This window comes from Branchiostoma floridae, chromosome 2 (genome assembly GCF_000003815.2).
Source record: "Branchiostoma floridae strain S238N-H82 chromosome 2, Bfl_VNyyK, whole genome shotgun sequence".
Lineage (NCBI taxonomy): Eukaryota > Metazoa > Chordata > Leptocardii > Amphioxiformes > Branchiostomatidae > Branchiostoma > Branchiostoma floridae.
Window position 1 is genome coordinate 27,706,262 of NC_049980.1, and position 15,532 is coordinate 27,721,793.

Here is a 15,532-nt window from a genome sequence, read left to right on the forward strand (position 1 = left end):
GCGCAAACCCACCAAAAAGATTTCGGTAGCTTGGTTTGGAAAACGGCTGGGTAATGTGTGGGATATCAACGGTGTCCTTAAGCCTTGCTCTAGCCGAGTTTAATACAGTACTCTAAAGAACAATTTGTTGGGCTGTAGCAAGGGGTATAAGGCCCCAAGAGGTCATCCGTGGGTTATCTCGTTTGCGCAGAAGTTGGTCCATATTGGTAATGTCATGTACTTATAAGGCATTGCTTGGTAACGTTCCTTGCCTGTGTGTTTACTGTCACATATGAACCAGTTAATGTGCCAGATTGGACATGGACGAGATGACTGACTAGCGCTTACGTAGATGATCTTGAAATAACGAACCAATTGGGAAAAACGTAGCTTCAAGACAGCAGCTTTAAAAGCAAGCAGTGCGCAGAAGCCTATTATTTACAGTCCCACACTAGCTACAAAAACACAGGACACTGCTTAGGCTGACTAGAATTGAATCCTATTAAAACAAGTGTCAAAATGATTCAACCGAAAACAACCGAGGCAATTCGAAGCTCTGTAAGGTCCTCTTTGGTCGCCAGGGGTGAAGACTTCAGTAGATCCGGACCCGAATCTTTCAAGGCAAGAACACGCGCCATCCGAGCCGGCAATGTGATCACATCCCTGGGAGGGCCTGGCGGCGCGCAGCAGACCATGGCCGGCGCACGCAAGGTTCGGGCCCAGGAGAGGGAGGAACTATCCGCCCTGAACAACCGCTTCGCCTCCTACATCGAGAAGATGCGCTCCCTCCAGCAGCGTAACTGCACGCTGGAGGCACAGGTGCTGAAGCTCCAGTCGACTGAGACGACCGCACACACGAAGGCGCTTTACGAGAAGGAGACCAGGGACCTGCGCGCGCTGGTGGACGAGCTGTCTGAGGAAAAGGCCAAAATGGTTCTGGAGAGAAACCAATGGCGAGAACAGGCAGAGGAGTACAAAAGAAAGTAAGTTGTTTTGTTTGGGGGCTTCGCACAAGCTCCATTGACGTTGTATTTGTATATTATCAAACGCCTAACTTGTTGGTTCTCATGGAGGAAAAACAATGTGGCAAGTGCCTGTGTAAGAAAATGGACATCACGTACACAATTGTCAAGAAGACCAAATTAGATATATCACACGTATTTGCATCAATTTTCCGAAGAAAAAGCCCCTTTAGTTACAAGACATAAGGCAAAGATTACCTTTTCAGAAACGGCAGGCAAATAGTTCTTATGGGCGTTGCATGTGCACGTGTATTACTATGACATGTTTATTGCTGTCTTAAATGTGATTTTGTGATTAAACTAGTGCTGCTCTGTCTTATTAGCTGTGTTGAATGTTGATTTGAAACTTTCCCTGACAGGTGGGAGGATGAGGCAGCCTGGCATGCGGAGCTGAATACTGAGGTTTCAAAGCTCAATAAAGTAAGCTCAATAAAGTTAGCTCAATAAAGTAAGCTCAATAAAGTAAGTGCCATTGCTTTCGGCTATTTCAGTACTGTTAGCTATATCGAACCGAATGACGAATTTTTGTGGCATGAACAGATTCAATCGTTCACCATTTTTGCAATGCCTTGTTGTACGATACCCCCCTATTTTAGCTGTTTATAAAAAAAATCACACTCTACACCTTTTTTTCACCAGAACTTGGATGCTTTAACGCTAGTACGTCTGGACCTGCAGAATAAGATTGCTACGATGCAGCAAGAGATCGATTTTATGGTGGTGGTGCACAAGCATGTAAGGTTCCTGTTACATTCCTGACCATACATCTTATCCTTACGATGGTAGATTGCGCACTTTGATACGTACCACTGCAATGAAGCTGTGTTTTTCATCTGCATAATGATTAAAGCTATTATGTCAAGTTTGCGCCACTTGATATCTGCTAATGATCTTCCGACCAAGGATGCAAGGGGTTCGGATTCGATCTCAGACCTCGCGTTCCGACTTAGGTTCGTGAGGTTGTAGCCTTCATTATTATGCACATAAAACATGGCTTAATCGCAGTTATATGTACATGTACCAAAGTACTGTAGTTTCTAAAAAAACTATTAGGGGCAATACAACCTGATGACGTCTTCTATATGGTCCACAGAAATCAAATTTAGAATCCTTACATGCCCATATATCAATGTTTGTTACAGTTCCATTTTTTTCATTCATTTATGAGAAAACAATGGAAAGTCAAAATGCCTATTCAGCCTACCTTAATTTACCAGCATCCACTTATATCTATGTATATTAAGTCGCAGGAGACGTTACCGTAGATTTCGTTTTTGTCATTAAATATTGTTGATTAAGATCGTCGTTGTAATTTGGCATGCACATAAACACCTCTCTCTCTTTCTTACTCTCTCTTTATATATGTCTGTATTTGTGTGTGTGTGTGTGTGTGTGTGCGTGCGTGCGTGTGTGTGTGCGCGCGTGTGTGTTGTTAATGTATGCGTGTTAAAGATCTGAATATATTTTTGTTTGCAGGAACTGAAGCAAATTCAGGACCAGTTGAACGAGAGCCTGTCCATTGCCCCTGTTGATTGGACTCAGGAGGCCGGACGTGACGTCATTGCTGAACTGTACGACCTGCGCCAGCTGTATGGAGACTTCTGCCGGGGCATTCAGGAGGATGCAGAGGCCAAGTACAAAGAGAAGGTAAGGCACATTTGTATAAAAATGGACGTATGGTAGTAGACCATCATAGGTAAAATACTTTCCTGTGATATAATATGTAATTACAACATAGGAAAATACCCTATTGTGTGTGTTCCCCCAGTCCACCGAGCTTGAGCTCGAGCGGGAGCGGGAAAACAAGACAATGCTGGCCGCCAGGAGTGAGCTCATCACCTCCCGAAAGGAGGTGTCCGATCTTCGAGGACAGCTCAACACCTTGATGACCAGCACTGACATCCTGGAACATGAGGTGAATTTACAAAGTATTCAACTAGTCAATAGAGGATTCATAAATGGATAACTCAACCACCCATCGTTGTTTCCTTGAAATCAGGAAATGCAAATATCCGTCAATTAAAAGAGAAACAAATGTACGTCTAATTGCAGACAAAGTTGAGAAATGTATTAATCAAATTGGCTACTTTTTTTGCAGAGCTCGTCCTCTTCATCTTTCAGCGTCCAACAAGTAACGATCACTTCTCAGGATGACATTGAAATGTAAACCGGTACATACTGCAGACAAACGCCACTCTTTCACACCAGGTAGGTCGGTATAAATACATATAACGACCGATGATGACTTCCAGTTTTTCTTAGTGTTTAAGAGTGAATATAGAATGCATTTGCACATTTACCATTTACAATACCAGCAGTACTGCATATATATTGTTCGCCAAATTATCTATCAACAACAGTCTGCAATCACATAAGAAAGATCACATCACATATCTCTATCGCATTTCATTTATTAAACTTTATTATCCACAAACTGTACAATCTCTCAATTTGCAGGCCATCCTGATCCTTGCAAAATTGGACATCACGGGGGAGTAAGGATGGGATATCCTAAAGACGTCACGAAAGACATCTGACAGCACTCTCGTAGTGGACTTTCTGTTGCAGTTTTACTAGAAATCATCTTGTTACTTGACTTGTGTAATCTTCTTTTAGTCACACATCGGTATTCCACCGGAAGCGTAACTACAGAATTGCAATTCTGTCACGCTGTAGTTGCTATTTGACATGTTTTATTCTGTAATTTTATTATTATATATTGACGTAGCTGTCATTTTGCGATTACTTTTCCGATAGGTTGTCAAAGAAAATAATCAATAAAATAATAAGATGGTTATAACTATGTCTCGCTTGATTTTTTATATGATTTCCATGATTTTTTTATATGATTTCCATAGTTGTGAAATTGTCGGCAAAGTAAAAACTGTGTGAGACACAGATATAATTTGTAGTTGAATAATGAAAATCATCGCACATTGATAAGCGTAATGACAACATTATTCATAGAACTTTACAATTATCTTTGACGGCTTTTTATGATAATATAGACAATGTTCAAGATCTCAACAGTAAATTACCCGCAACGAAAAAAGTCAAAACCCCACATTTGGGAATTTGGGTTTTAAAATGAACAAGTACTGGTCAAACATATCTATATCTATTGTTGTGAGACATAGTTTCAGAAATCTTAGAAAACTACTGAAAAAGGCACTCAAAGATCTATTAATTGTCCGATGCCACACAGGTCATATTTTGTGGGCCAAGTCTGGATTCCTTTGTTTGTCCATGAAAGTCTCGATCTCTAGAAAAAAAATACATCACCTACATTGTCAGAATACAATTTAAAAAAAATTGCCAAATCGTATATAACCCGCCTGACGTCAAAGTTACTCAGTCTCAGATGCTATGACCAGGCCAAATTTGACGCCTTATAACTCTCAAACGGCTTGTGTTAGGACAACCAAACTTGGTGACTTCTTGTAAAATATTGTTGGTAACAACGCACATAAAAAAGGGTAAGGTTATATTTTCATGTTGCCATGGCAACCGGTAGTCCATTTTCATGGGGTCTTAGGGTTATATGTTAAAATGTATCCTAAGACATTTAAGATCGATGATCTAAGATGGCGAATTGAAAGTGATAGCTAAAATATAAAACGTAATTTTATGACGACATTTTGGAGGCGTTGTGGCGGCTTTGGACAATAGAAGTCATGGAATTTTGGCGACCGTACAGTAAGACATTGTAAATTATGAAGAGGGCCGAGTGAGGACCACCACCACCCCCACACCCCCACACCCCCCCACACCCCGGTCAGGGAATACCAAAAAGCCAGGCTGGATAGGGCTAAAGGCACATTGCGAAGGGGTACCCAATAAGCAAAGAAACCTCAATCCAGTTGAGATATAAGTAGTCCTTGTTCATAAGACAGGCAAGTGTCACATAGCTGTAACTAAGAGTATTAGCACATTTTCAACAATTCAACGACTATGAAAAGACTATGTCCACAATTGACAATCAACATTACCCAAGCCTAGATATTGTCATACTTCAGAGCGAGAGAGAGAGAGAGAAAGAGAGAGAGAGAGACAGAGAGAGAGAGAGACAGAGAGAGAGAGAGAGAGAAAATATAGACGCTTCCAGGGTAGGACGCTTCCGCAGAATTACTGCAAAACAAGAAGAAGTTGCCAGCCAAGTGTTTGTAAGGCTCTACATGATTTTTTTATTTGATTTCCAATAGTTTTTAAACTGTCGGCAAACATCTGACTGCATATTGTAAAGAATCTCCGTGTCATATTAAACTGTGAAAATAAAAGTAGGTTTATAGAGCAGACATAATTTTTAGATAAAGAAAACAAAATGATGCCAAAATCCTAGTTAAGGACAGGACCAGGTGTCACCTTTCTTAGGATGTAATGAACTGAACTTCTAGTTAAGGTCATTAAACAGACTACAAAATGCTGCTGAAGATTGAGATCAAGATGGCCTGCAAAATGTATATGGTAGATTGTACAGTTCGTGGATTACACAGTTTAAACAATGAAATGCGATAGAGATATGTGATACATCTTATTTCAGTTTTTATTTGATTTCCCATAGTTTAAAAATTCAAAACTGTTGGCAAACATTTGACTGAATATTGTACAGAATCAGTTGAGATATTAGTAATTCTTGTTCAGAATACAGGCAATTGTAAGATAGCTGTGGCTAATAGTATCATTATAATTTATTTAATGTTTTATCGATTTACAAAGAAACAAAGTGACTACAGCATATTGTCATCTATTTTTGTAAAATTATGTAAATGCGATTCGTAAAATTTCGCATTCTCATGCCGAATTCAAAGACTGAAAAGACTGTGTCCACAATTTACATTGACCTAGCCTAAATACTATCATACTTCAGAGAGCGCACATTTCCCCATGTCACAAGTTAGGTCGATGTCCATATGGCAGTTTAATTCTATCAGGCTTACGGTGCAAAAAATATGACACCGTGACCTAGCAACACAGGATATTTTCATCTATTTTTGTAAAATTATGTAAATGTGATTCGTAAAATTTCCCATCCTCATGCCAAATTCAAAGACTGAAAAGACTGTGTCCACATTTTACATTTACGTAACCTAGATACTATCATAGTTGAAAGAGCGCACATTTCCCCATGTCACAAGTTAAGTCGTTGTCATGACAGTTATCATGTTCCCTCTCTGAGGATGAACTGAACTGAACTTAGCAAGTTAAGATGAATAATAGGCAGCAATGCGTAAGATGGAAGTTAGGATGACCTGCAAAATTTCTGGTTAAAACAAAGAAATACGATAGAGATTTGTAATACTTGTCATATAATTTTGATATGATTTTCCAGTTTTAAGATTATCGGGAAAGCAGCATATTGTAAAGAATCATTGTGTTAGACAATACAGTTAAAATAGAAATAGGTCAATAACACAGATATGAGTTTTTAATGAAGGACAAAATGATGTCAAGATCCTAGTTAGGGACAGGACCTAATGACAGTCAAGCAGCAACGCTGAAGATGATTGTGAAATTTGCGTTCCCGATTACATGAACTATTCAACTTCACGAGCCTTAACCCGAATTTGCGGTTCACCGAGGAGACACTGTCATCAACTTTATTCTAACTGTCGACGTAAAGACATAGTTTGAATATGTTCATATGTTCATGAATGGAATGTTCTGGCTGTCACACTGATCCACGTGTGATATTTGATTGCCCCACATACCCAAGCTGCGGTATGCTCTGCAAATCGTCCTAGTCAGCGTCTGATCGGACCACATCACCATATGACCTATATCTGCTATATGGGTCATTTCTGGTGGCCTATAAGGCACTTATATGGACAGGGACCTTCCTATGTTCCTGTACGCAGCACCCAACCAATGATACACCTTCCTGACTAAAAGATTGATAGGACGTGGTTACACTGTTGAACTTAAACAAACTTCGAAGGCTACAAAGCTTTAACTGCGTGTCGGTATAGCTCAGGATCCACCGCTTACGATTCTGTGGTAAGACTGCCCCGTTCGAAGCCCACACGAGCACAGCATGGCGACCCAGTTGGCCAAGATGACCCGGACCGCTGAGAAGAAACAGCTCTCCGCCCTGAACGGCCGCTTCGCCTCCTACATCGAGAAGGTGCAGGCCCTGAACCAGAGCAATGCCACCCTGGAGAGTCAGTTGCAGGCCGTCAAGGCCAAAGCCGCCCCCGTAGAAAAGGGGAAGTACGAGGGGATGCTGAGTGCACTGCGCGCTCAGGTGGACGGGCTGTCGCAGCAGAAGGCTCAGTTGGAGTCCGAGAGGAACAGCTGGCAGTCGCAGGCAGAGGAATGGCAGGGGAAGTACGTTGATAATATGTTATTGTTGTACGAATGTGCGAATGATTTACGCGCTCTCTTGGCACCCACGGCGCTCACTACGCGCGCTCTTGGCGCTCATCGTTAGATCGCCGTCCTTGGCGCTCTCACGGCGACTGTTTCGACCGGTTTGAAAACAGTCGCAGAGGTGATGGCGACCTGAGCGACCGTTGCGCTTCTACCACGTTTTTTGCGTGTTTCCATGGCTACCTTGGCGGTTTCATTACGCTCTCATAGCGATCTTACCAATATGAGGTCGCAGAGAGAGAGCGTGGTGAGGGAGTATTAAATATTATCAATGTTAACTACCTCCTTATGTTAGCTTCTACCTAAAACGTGGTTCGTTTGTTGAATTGGTGACAGTAAAACATTGTTAAACAATTGGGCTATATCAAATTCACTAAACGTGCATGGTTTTCCTGATTAATAGGTGCGAAGAGCAGTATACGGTGCGCTCGGGGCTGAAGGCCGAAATCGAGAGGAACAAAGCGGTTAGTCTTCGTCCATTAGTTCTTTTGATAAAGTGTAAGAAATAAATAATAAATAATAAAACTGTACCGATTTAGATCAGCCTGTTATCTTTCTAACAAGGGAAGTTGTCTTATGTCTGTTTAAATACATGTAACGAGGATCCACTTGATTGACGTCATTGTAACAAGAGTGCAACATTGTAACAAAAAACGTAAAGTTGACAGCCTGTTTCTTTTAGTTAAGAAGTGGTGGAACCTTAGCAATTGTTTGAATAAGATAAGTTTTTACCGCCATAATACAACCCTAAATACAATTTTTGTACTTGGTTTACTGATTTTTGGCGTATCTTACTACCTATAGCTAGATGTCCAGCTTTCAACGACGTAACAGACCTTAATGTTTTAGGAACTGGCAATCATCAACGCTGCTCGTTCGGGCTTCGAGAGCAGGCTGGTGGCCGCGCAGGGAGAGATCGAGGCAGTGAATAGGACTAACTCTGCGGTAAGCACGTCCGTCTGTCTGTCTGTCTGTCTGTCTGTCTGTCTGTCTGTCTGTCTGTCTGTCTTCCAGATCAACCAATCTGTTGCAATAGAAAACATTCGCAAGTCTTTGTTTCTAGAAAAAAAACGTACATCAAATCCGTTCCATGTCAAATGATCAAGTAATGCATCGATGCCTTCTTTTATTTGTAATCAGGCTGTAATCGAAAGACCTTTCCAAGCACACAGTACAGAACAATTTTTAGTAATAAAATTTACTCCGTAAATGATACGCATCTTACGCATAATACGTTCTTATATAATAAATTACAATGGAAATATACTCTAGGAAATAACACATAAACCTTGTACAAACCAGCTAACTGTTGTTGCATTTTACAGGAGATAGCAGCTATGCGGGGAGAGTTGGCCCAGACTGTGACTGCGATAGAGGCGAAGCAGGCGGCTGTGACAGGACCGGACCTCAGCGACACCCTGAGGGAGATCCGTGAGCAGTACGAGGTGGTCGGCCAGGCGAACAGGCAGGACGCTGAGGCAAAGTACAGGGCGAAGGTGAGAATAGATAACATGTATCCTGAATGTTTGGAATATAGTTATTTTGGAACATAATTTCTACAGGTAGAAATACCAAAAAACGACCAAGGAACTTAATCTCGTACCGCCTTCAACCAAGGGAACGACAAAAACATGCAAACGTTATGTGTGGACATTTTGTATAGTTAGGTGTTGCCGGCCATGCAACCATACCAATTTATGCAAGGTAAATTATGTTAATGCACATATATGTAGATGGATTTTGGAATAATTGCGTCTATGAGTTACATCAGAAATAGCCAACAGCTCGTACAATTTTGTAATGATTCAATACCATAAGATGTTACCAGTTAGCTTTAGTCATTACGTACCATTGCTGTTATGTGATAGTTTGTATTTATAACCTAAGTTTGCGGAGATAGCCCTGCAACGGCAGAAAGACAGCGAGGCTCTGGCAGCCGCCAGGGCAGAAGTGGCTGAGTTCCAAAAGAAGATAGACACCCTGAGGGCCGAGGCCGAGTCCATCAGGAGCAAGGTTGGTGTGTTACCAGTATAGGTAGGAGCTGGCTGGGGGTACAATGGGTCTTTGGATTATATCTGAATTTGGCAAGCCAAACAGCACGAATAGTAACAATCATCGGGACTCGTTGATCACATGCATGGTATATATCGTAGCAAATTTAGGTCGGTGATTAAGCATTTTAACTGCTATCGTTTGAACGTATCAAGTTTGCTATGAATTTACTCTGTTCTATAGGATGTTCCTATTTATCCCCTGCTGTGATCATCGCAAAGCAAACTCATACATAATCCATAAAATGCACCTGATCTCTTGTATCTGTAACAGAACATCGCCATGGAAGACGGCATGAACCAAACGGAGACCCGCATACAGAAGGAGATGGAATCGTACAGGCAGGCCATCGCCAAACGCGAGGCGCAGATCGAGCAGATGAAGCTGGAGACGGCACAAAATCTCACCAACTACCAGGAGCTGATGAACGTCAAGATGGCGCTCGACCTCGAGATAGCCGCTTACAGGAAGCTGTTGGAGGGAGAGGAGATCAGGTACAGGCACAGTTTTGCCATGTTTTATGTTTTATGCATCAGGCGGAAACTGTATTTATTCCTAGCATTGTCAAAACTTTAAATAAAAAGAGACTTAAAGCAACATCTTTGAAGTGTATGCCGTACGAAACGGAAAGATAAAAAGGCATACCTCATATAAAGTGTATATTTACCTTGATTCCATTCTGTAGCTTAATTTTCTTGACTTCTTTTATTAAATCATATATAATTCATGTCTATGTTATTTTGTTTGTAATTTGTCGAGCGATTTGTTAATCATAACTCACAACATTATTGGGTGGATAAAAACCGACGCAACCCACCTTTTCAAATGCCGTCAAAAAACGTAATTATTATCTGATTGAAGCAAATCTGCAAGTGTTTCCCCAGTGTATTTCGTTTTGTTTTCAAATTAGCCTAAGTCTAATCACCATCTTTATTTATTCATTTTTCCCATAGGCTGGCCGGTCAGGCTTAGTCGCCCCAGCCGGTTCAGACGGCCCAGACCTCCCGAGACAACTGCAGCAACACCTGAGAAAAGTATTCGGCCGCTCCATCGTGAAACGTTAGGACGTAAAATATTATCTAATAGCGAGTCTCTAATAGATTTGATATATGTAACATTCATTGGGACAAGCCAAAACTGTTAACCAAGGTACCGTACAAAGAAGACGAAGAAAGGAATGGCAAGATGGGAGGATTATATCAAAGAATGGACAGGCATGACACAAAGTGAAACACTGAGAAATGCAGGAAGCCAGGAAGGGTGGAGAAAACTGGCTGCAAGATCTTCCGTGGTGGCACATCCCTCAAATAGTTCGACTAGGGGATAGATGACACAAAAAGCGTTGATTTTAAAGATGCCATGTATGGATGGTTCCATGATTATGAATGGATGTCCTCACAGCGCATGTTACTCGTGAACACCACAGTTGCTATTCTGATAAGAAAATTACGATATAGCAGCAAAACTGGTAACACGATATATATCAACAAGAAAGCATGTTTCTAAGTTACGTAACTACACACTAGGTTGGCGAACAGTTACGTACACAGTAAATGATAGACGTGAAGACTCTAAGCACCACATGTACGTTACGATATTAGTGCACCTTGATCGGAAACTACTGTGGCATATGTGTTAAATGTAGAAGCACCGTACGTAATAAAAGAATATCAAACTTAAAGAATTATTTTCTGAATGGTTCATTGCTCGTGTTTTCTTCTTCGAAACGTAGAATCCTTTTCTTTTCCATTTGTTTTTCACTTCATTATCAGAAGTCGGTAACCGCAGATATCTAGAATCTGTAGCCGTTAGCCAACAATGATGTCATTTTAAATGTCCATATCCAGGACCATCATCCCGTTTCTAGGTGACAGGTAGTGGGACTGGACGGCAATCAACTGGCATTGATCTTTGTTGGTTGGTACGCCAGTCGATGAAGACAATATGCTGCCAGCGGCGACCTGCCTCGTTGGCCTAATACATGAAGGAATATAAACTAACAAGGACGTAAAGTTGCAATACTATTGGTATCCTTTCGCTTAGCATACTGCAGTGAAACAATGGCAATTTCCAAAAATACTAAAACATAATAGAAATTTATTAGAACAAAATAAATAAATAGATGCAACTATATTCATGCAATCCTTTAACCGTGAATATCGTTAAATACTTATCTACGCGGTAGATAAAAAAAAAGCCAAATGACGTATGGAGACAAAGCTGAAGTACAGTATTTAAGGAGATGACATATATTTTAAGTAAAATCAAGTTTAGCCCTATTCAGAACTATTTAGGCTTTTTTGTCAACCTTGGTAGTGAGAGGCCTTTGGGGGCCCACCCCTTCTAAATCCTGCAGCTCTTTAAAGACTTATTATATGGCCACGAATGCTGTAGACATAATGATAGATTTCAAGAAGTCTGACGCAAAATGACGTTATTATGACATCATCAAATTTACTGTATTGGCTAGGACCATTATCCCAAAAAAACTCAAGCTATGCTACAACAATGTAACATCGAGTGCAGATAACAGAATAATAATGTTTCTTACGACTTATGTTGCAAATAGCAAAATCAATGACGTCAAAATGACGTCTTCCATTTTGACGTCTTCCATATCTAAGTTTTCAGTTTAGCCACCATCTTGAATTTAAGGCAAAAATACAATCTTCTTTTAAAAAAGTAGCAAAACATTGAAATAGACTAAATCAATTTAATTAGATATTTTTGTTGGACAAATACCTGGAAGTTACAAGTTTTACGAGATGATAAGCTAAATATTTTTGACCAGGTCATATGGTCCGCCATCTTGGATTTAGGCCGATTACTTAATGTAAATAACATAAGATTTTATTAATGTAATGAAATAGCAATAATTTTTGTCAAAAATGCCTATCACCAAACGATTGCCATAGCAACACGAAAAAACAGGAAACATTTTCAGTCTCTATAAAATTGTTGCCAACTAAATGTTTGGAAAATTCATTCAATATGGTGGCTTTAACTTAGATGTTCTTGCGTTATACGACATAAAAGTACGCAAAGGCCTTTTAACCCTGTTCAGACGGGGGGCTAAAAGTGCTTGCACCTACTATGACGTCGTATAGCTCCCAAACGGATCGTGCTAGAATAGCCAAAATTGGTGACTTTTCCTAGAGTATTGTTGACAACGATTTACAAAAACTTATTTCTATGGTAACGGGTTTCTGAAGGGCATTTGCAAAAATCAATAATTTTGGTTTAAAGAATGGGAGCTAAAGATTTTTGGCGAAATATACTTCTTTTCATATAACTTTAATATCTGACATATCTAAGTGTGATATCTATAATTAGACATTCATAAACTATGCTTATTTGATGACGTCATTGGTTTAAAAAATTCCAGATGGCTGACAATACCATGATGAAAAGTATAACCAGCTTATTTTCCCTTGGCTTTCATCACTACTTGGTATTTTCCTTAAAAAAAATTCATATAATAATTCATATATGAACGTTTTCAATCCATTTGATGAGATTTTAGCGTTATATGTTGACAAAAAATGTATCTTAAGAGTCATTGCATGAGAAAACCAGAAAAAATAGGCAGAGATCGGAAGATAGGGATCAGCCAAATCCACTCATATTTTGTATGTGGGGTAGGTGGGTGGAACCTTCACCAACCATACAATTAAAACTTCTCAGGCATCTTTGGTTATGGAGTTTAGGGATCCCCCTTAGTGACTCTAAAAAATCAAGGCATTTTGAGCTGAAACTTGTAAAAATTATCCCTGTCTTGGTCATAGTAGAAAAAGTATTTCGATTTTGATTTCCAGATGCCCTAAGTACAGCAGTTTCTTACTACAAAATCTGGGGCGTCGGCATTGTTTTATAGATATAAGAATAACAATAAAGTTTTGTTGTCTTTTCTCATTCAAACCTTATATTTTGAATGATAGTTAAATTTTATGTGTAAAGTTTGCACCTTCTAGTTTCATTTAACACTCAACGATGAAGCTCTACGTTTCGTCCTCGGTTTGGGGTGATGACCGGCGATGAGGCAAATTGACCATCGCAGCGGAGGCGACATGAGAGCGCCGTCACAATTAGAATGAGGGTATAACGTCCGGCAGAGCAGCACACGAGTTCAGTTACTCTTTGCCTGATGATGAAGATGAAGAACGCCCGTCTGTATCATGCGCTGCTCATCAAACTTTAATTGATCGAAATCCGTTAATCTTTTATCTAATTCAACAAAATCGTTGCTTAGGCTGTTGGTAAGGAGGTTTCAGATCGCACATCACAACAAAACATGTTTTGTAGTGTTTTGCTGTACTGACCTCAGTAGAAGTGTAAGGGAAAGTGCTATAATGTTTAATGTTTAGCAGACGCAGAAACAGTTTTTTTATGTCATTTCTGTCGGAATCTTTAGCAAAACTGTTGCTCAGGCCTTTGGTACTTGGGTATTCAGTCATGTTTCAAGCAAAGGAAAGCAAAGAGTCAAGTTCCCTGTTACATGATTTTATTCCTGTCATCTATTACATCATGTATCACTGTTAAAATGATAATTGATTGGAAATGCTAATTTCTACATGGGGGATATAGGAATTGATTCTACACATTTTTATCTTTTATCTTTTACGTCATTTAGTAAATACCTACTGCATCACTGCGTATATGTAGTATGTCGCATACAATAAAGAACACTCGTGGAAAGGACTACATCATGCATATTGAAACAAGGCGATATAATAAAGATCAAGAACAAGGCTTTTCTGTGTCAGATAAATTCAAGTGCATGGTACTTTTTCACCGATACAGTATGACATTATATGGCTTCGCTATATAGCGCAAACTGCAGACTAAGATGGATACAGTACGATCTTCCCTCTAGAGCTGGAGGGCTTAATTTCCATCGTGACCGCACGCCTGACCTCACGGCCGCATGGTGACCTCAGGACTGCTGACCTCAGGACTGCTTTAGAACTGAAGAGCCTGCCATATGGGTAGAGTATATGAAATTATTATAATAAGGAGTTGAAACATACAATGACGACGCTTTCAGTTGATCTGTATTTTTAAGATTTCTCAGATTCATGATAAACGAAGAAGAAAAGCGGATCCGCAGAAAATAACTTCGAGTCAGCTTATTTGACAGAAACTGCCATTTTGTACGTTAAGGACGTTTTTGCCATATTGATGTGGTAAAGTTTATATAAATCAGTAATTTTTCATAGTCAATATTGCCACATACGTTATCTGAGCAATTTGTCCTGAAGTAAAATACTAGGATGTTGGAAAATTAACAAATTTTTGTGTTGAAAAACGTACTAACTAATCCGTATCGTAAACATGTTATTATAGAAGCATTCTCACCCCAGTTCCTCCCTCCAGCAGCTTCCTGTAGGCCGCTATCTCCACGTCCAGCGACATCTTGATGTTCACCAGCTCCTGGTACTCCACGCTGTGCTGGGTCATCTCCCCCTTCATCCTCTCGATCTGACCCTCCAGTTCGGCAATAGCGACCTTGTACTCCGCAATCTCCCTCAGTCGGCGGGCCTCTGTTTCCGCCATGGTCGACTCAAGTGAACCGGACTATTATAAAAAAGAAAACATGTAAGAAAATGCAGTAAATACTAGTAACATCTACTGACATAGTTCCGTCAGATCAAACATATACTCTTCGTTGTATAAACGAGTCTAAAGAGATTGCCTAAGCAACATCCCCATACCTAAGTGCAGTAGTGGGTAGGTGGCTGCACTGTAGATCACTCACAATGTTATGCAATATAACCCGGTGGATAAATATCAATAGAGGTCCCGAGTTCAATACCAGCCGTGCCCCCGACGCTGTGCCCTTAGAAATGGCAATTTACACGGCCTACCTCACTTCACTTAGGTGTAAAATTGGTACCTGACTTCCGTTGGGGTCAGGGATATATAAGAAAAGACTACTTTACCTTCTGACTGTACTGTGTATTTGGCACTCTAATATAAGTTCCAAACTAGAATGCAGTGTCACATTGTTCTCGTCTTTTTAAAGTAAACAGATAAAAAAAATTGTTACATCGTTTTTTTTTTCTTTCCGCGGCTTCATACTTGCCTATCTGATTCTGTCATCTCCGTGAATCATA

The 15,532-nt window shown here is 40.2% G+C and overlaps 2 protein-coding genes across 2 annotated transcripts in view; one reads left to right on the plus strand and one right to left on the minus strand.

Moving 5' to 3' along the window:
* Positions 1-405: 405 nt before the first annotated feature.
* Positions 406-10,391, plus strand: LOC118409116 (non-neuronal cytoplasmic intermediate filament protein-like). The gene is made up of 14 exons (XM_035809982.1): positions 406-962; positions 1,361-1,421; positions 1,641-1,736; positions 2,478-2,648; positions 2,770-2,916; positions 3,100-3,164; positions 6,715-6,719; positions 7,001-7,325; positions 7,771-7,831; positions 8,217-8,312; positions 8,693-8,863; positions 9,255-9,380; positions 9,693-9,913; positions 10,373-10,391. Exons 1-14 carry the CDS (start codon positions 499-501, stop codon positions 10,389-10,391), a joined length of 2,028 nt encoding a protein of 675 aa, XP_035665875.1. The 5' UTR covers positions 406-498.
* A 3,519-nt stretch (positions 10,392-13,910) lies between these two features.
* LOC118432844 (non-neuronal cytoplasmic intermediate filament protein-like) overlaps positions 13,911-15,532 on the minus strand; it is a 4,552-nt gene continuing 2,930 nt past the window's right edge. Inside the window, exons 6-7 of the mRNA XM_035844466.1 lie at positions 14,775-14,993; positions 13,911-14,393 (exon numbers count right to left, since the gene is read on the minus strand). Coding sequence (XP_035700359.1) covers positions 14,379-14,393; positions 14,775-14,993 — 234 coding nt within the window. The 3' untranslated portion in view covers positions 13,911-14,378. The remainder of the gene's footprint in view (positions 14,394-14,774; positions 14,994-15,532) is intronic.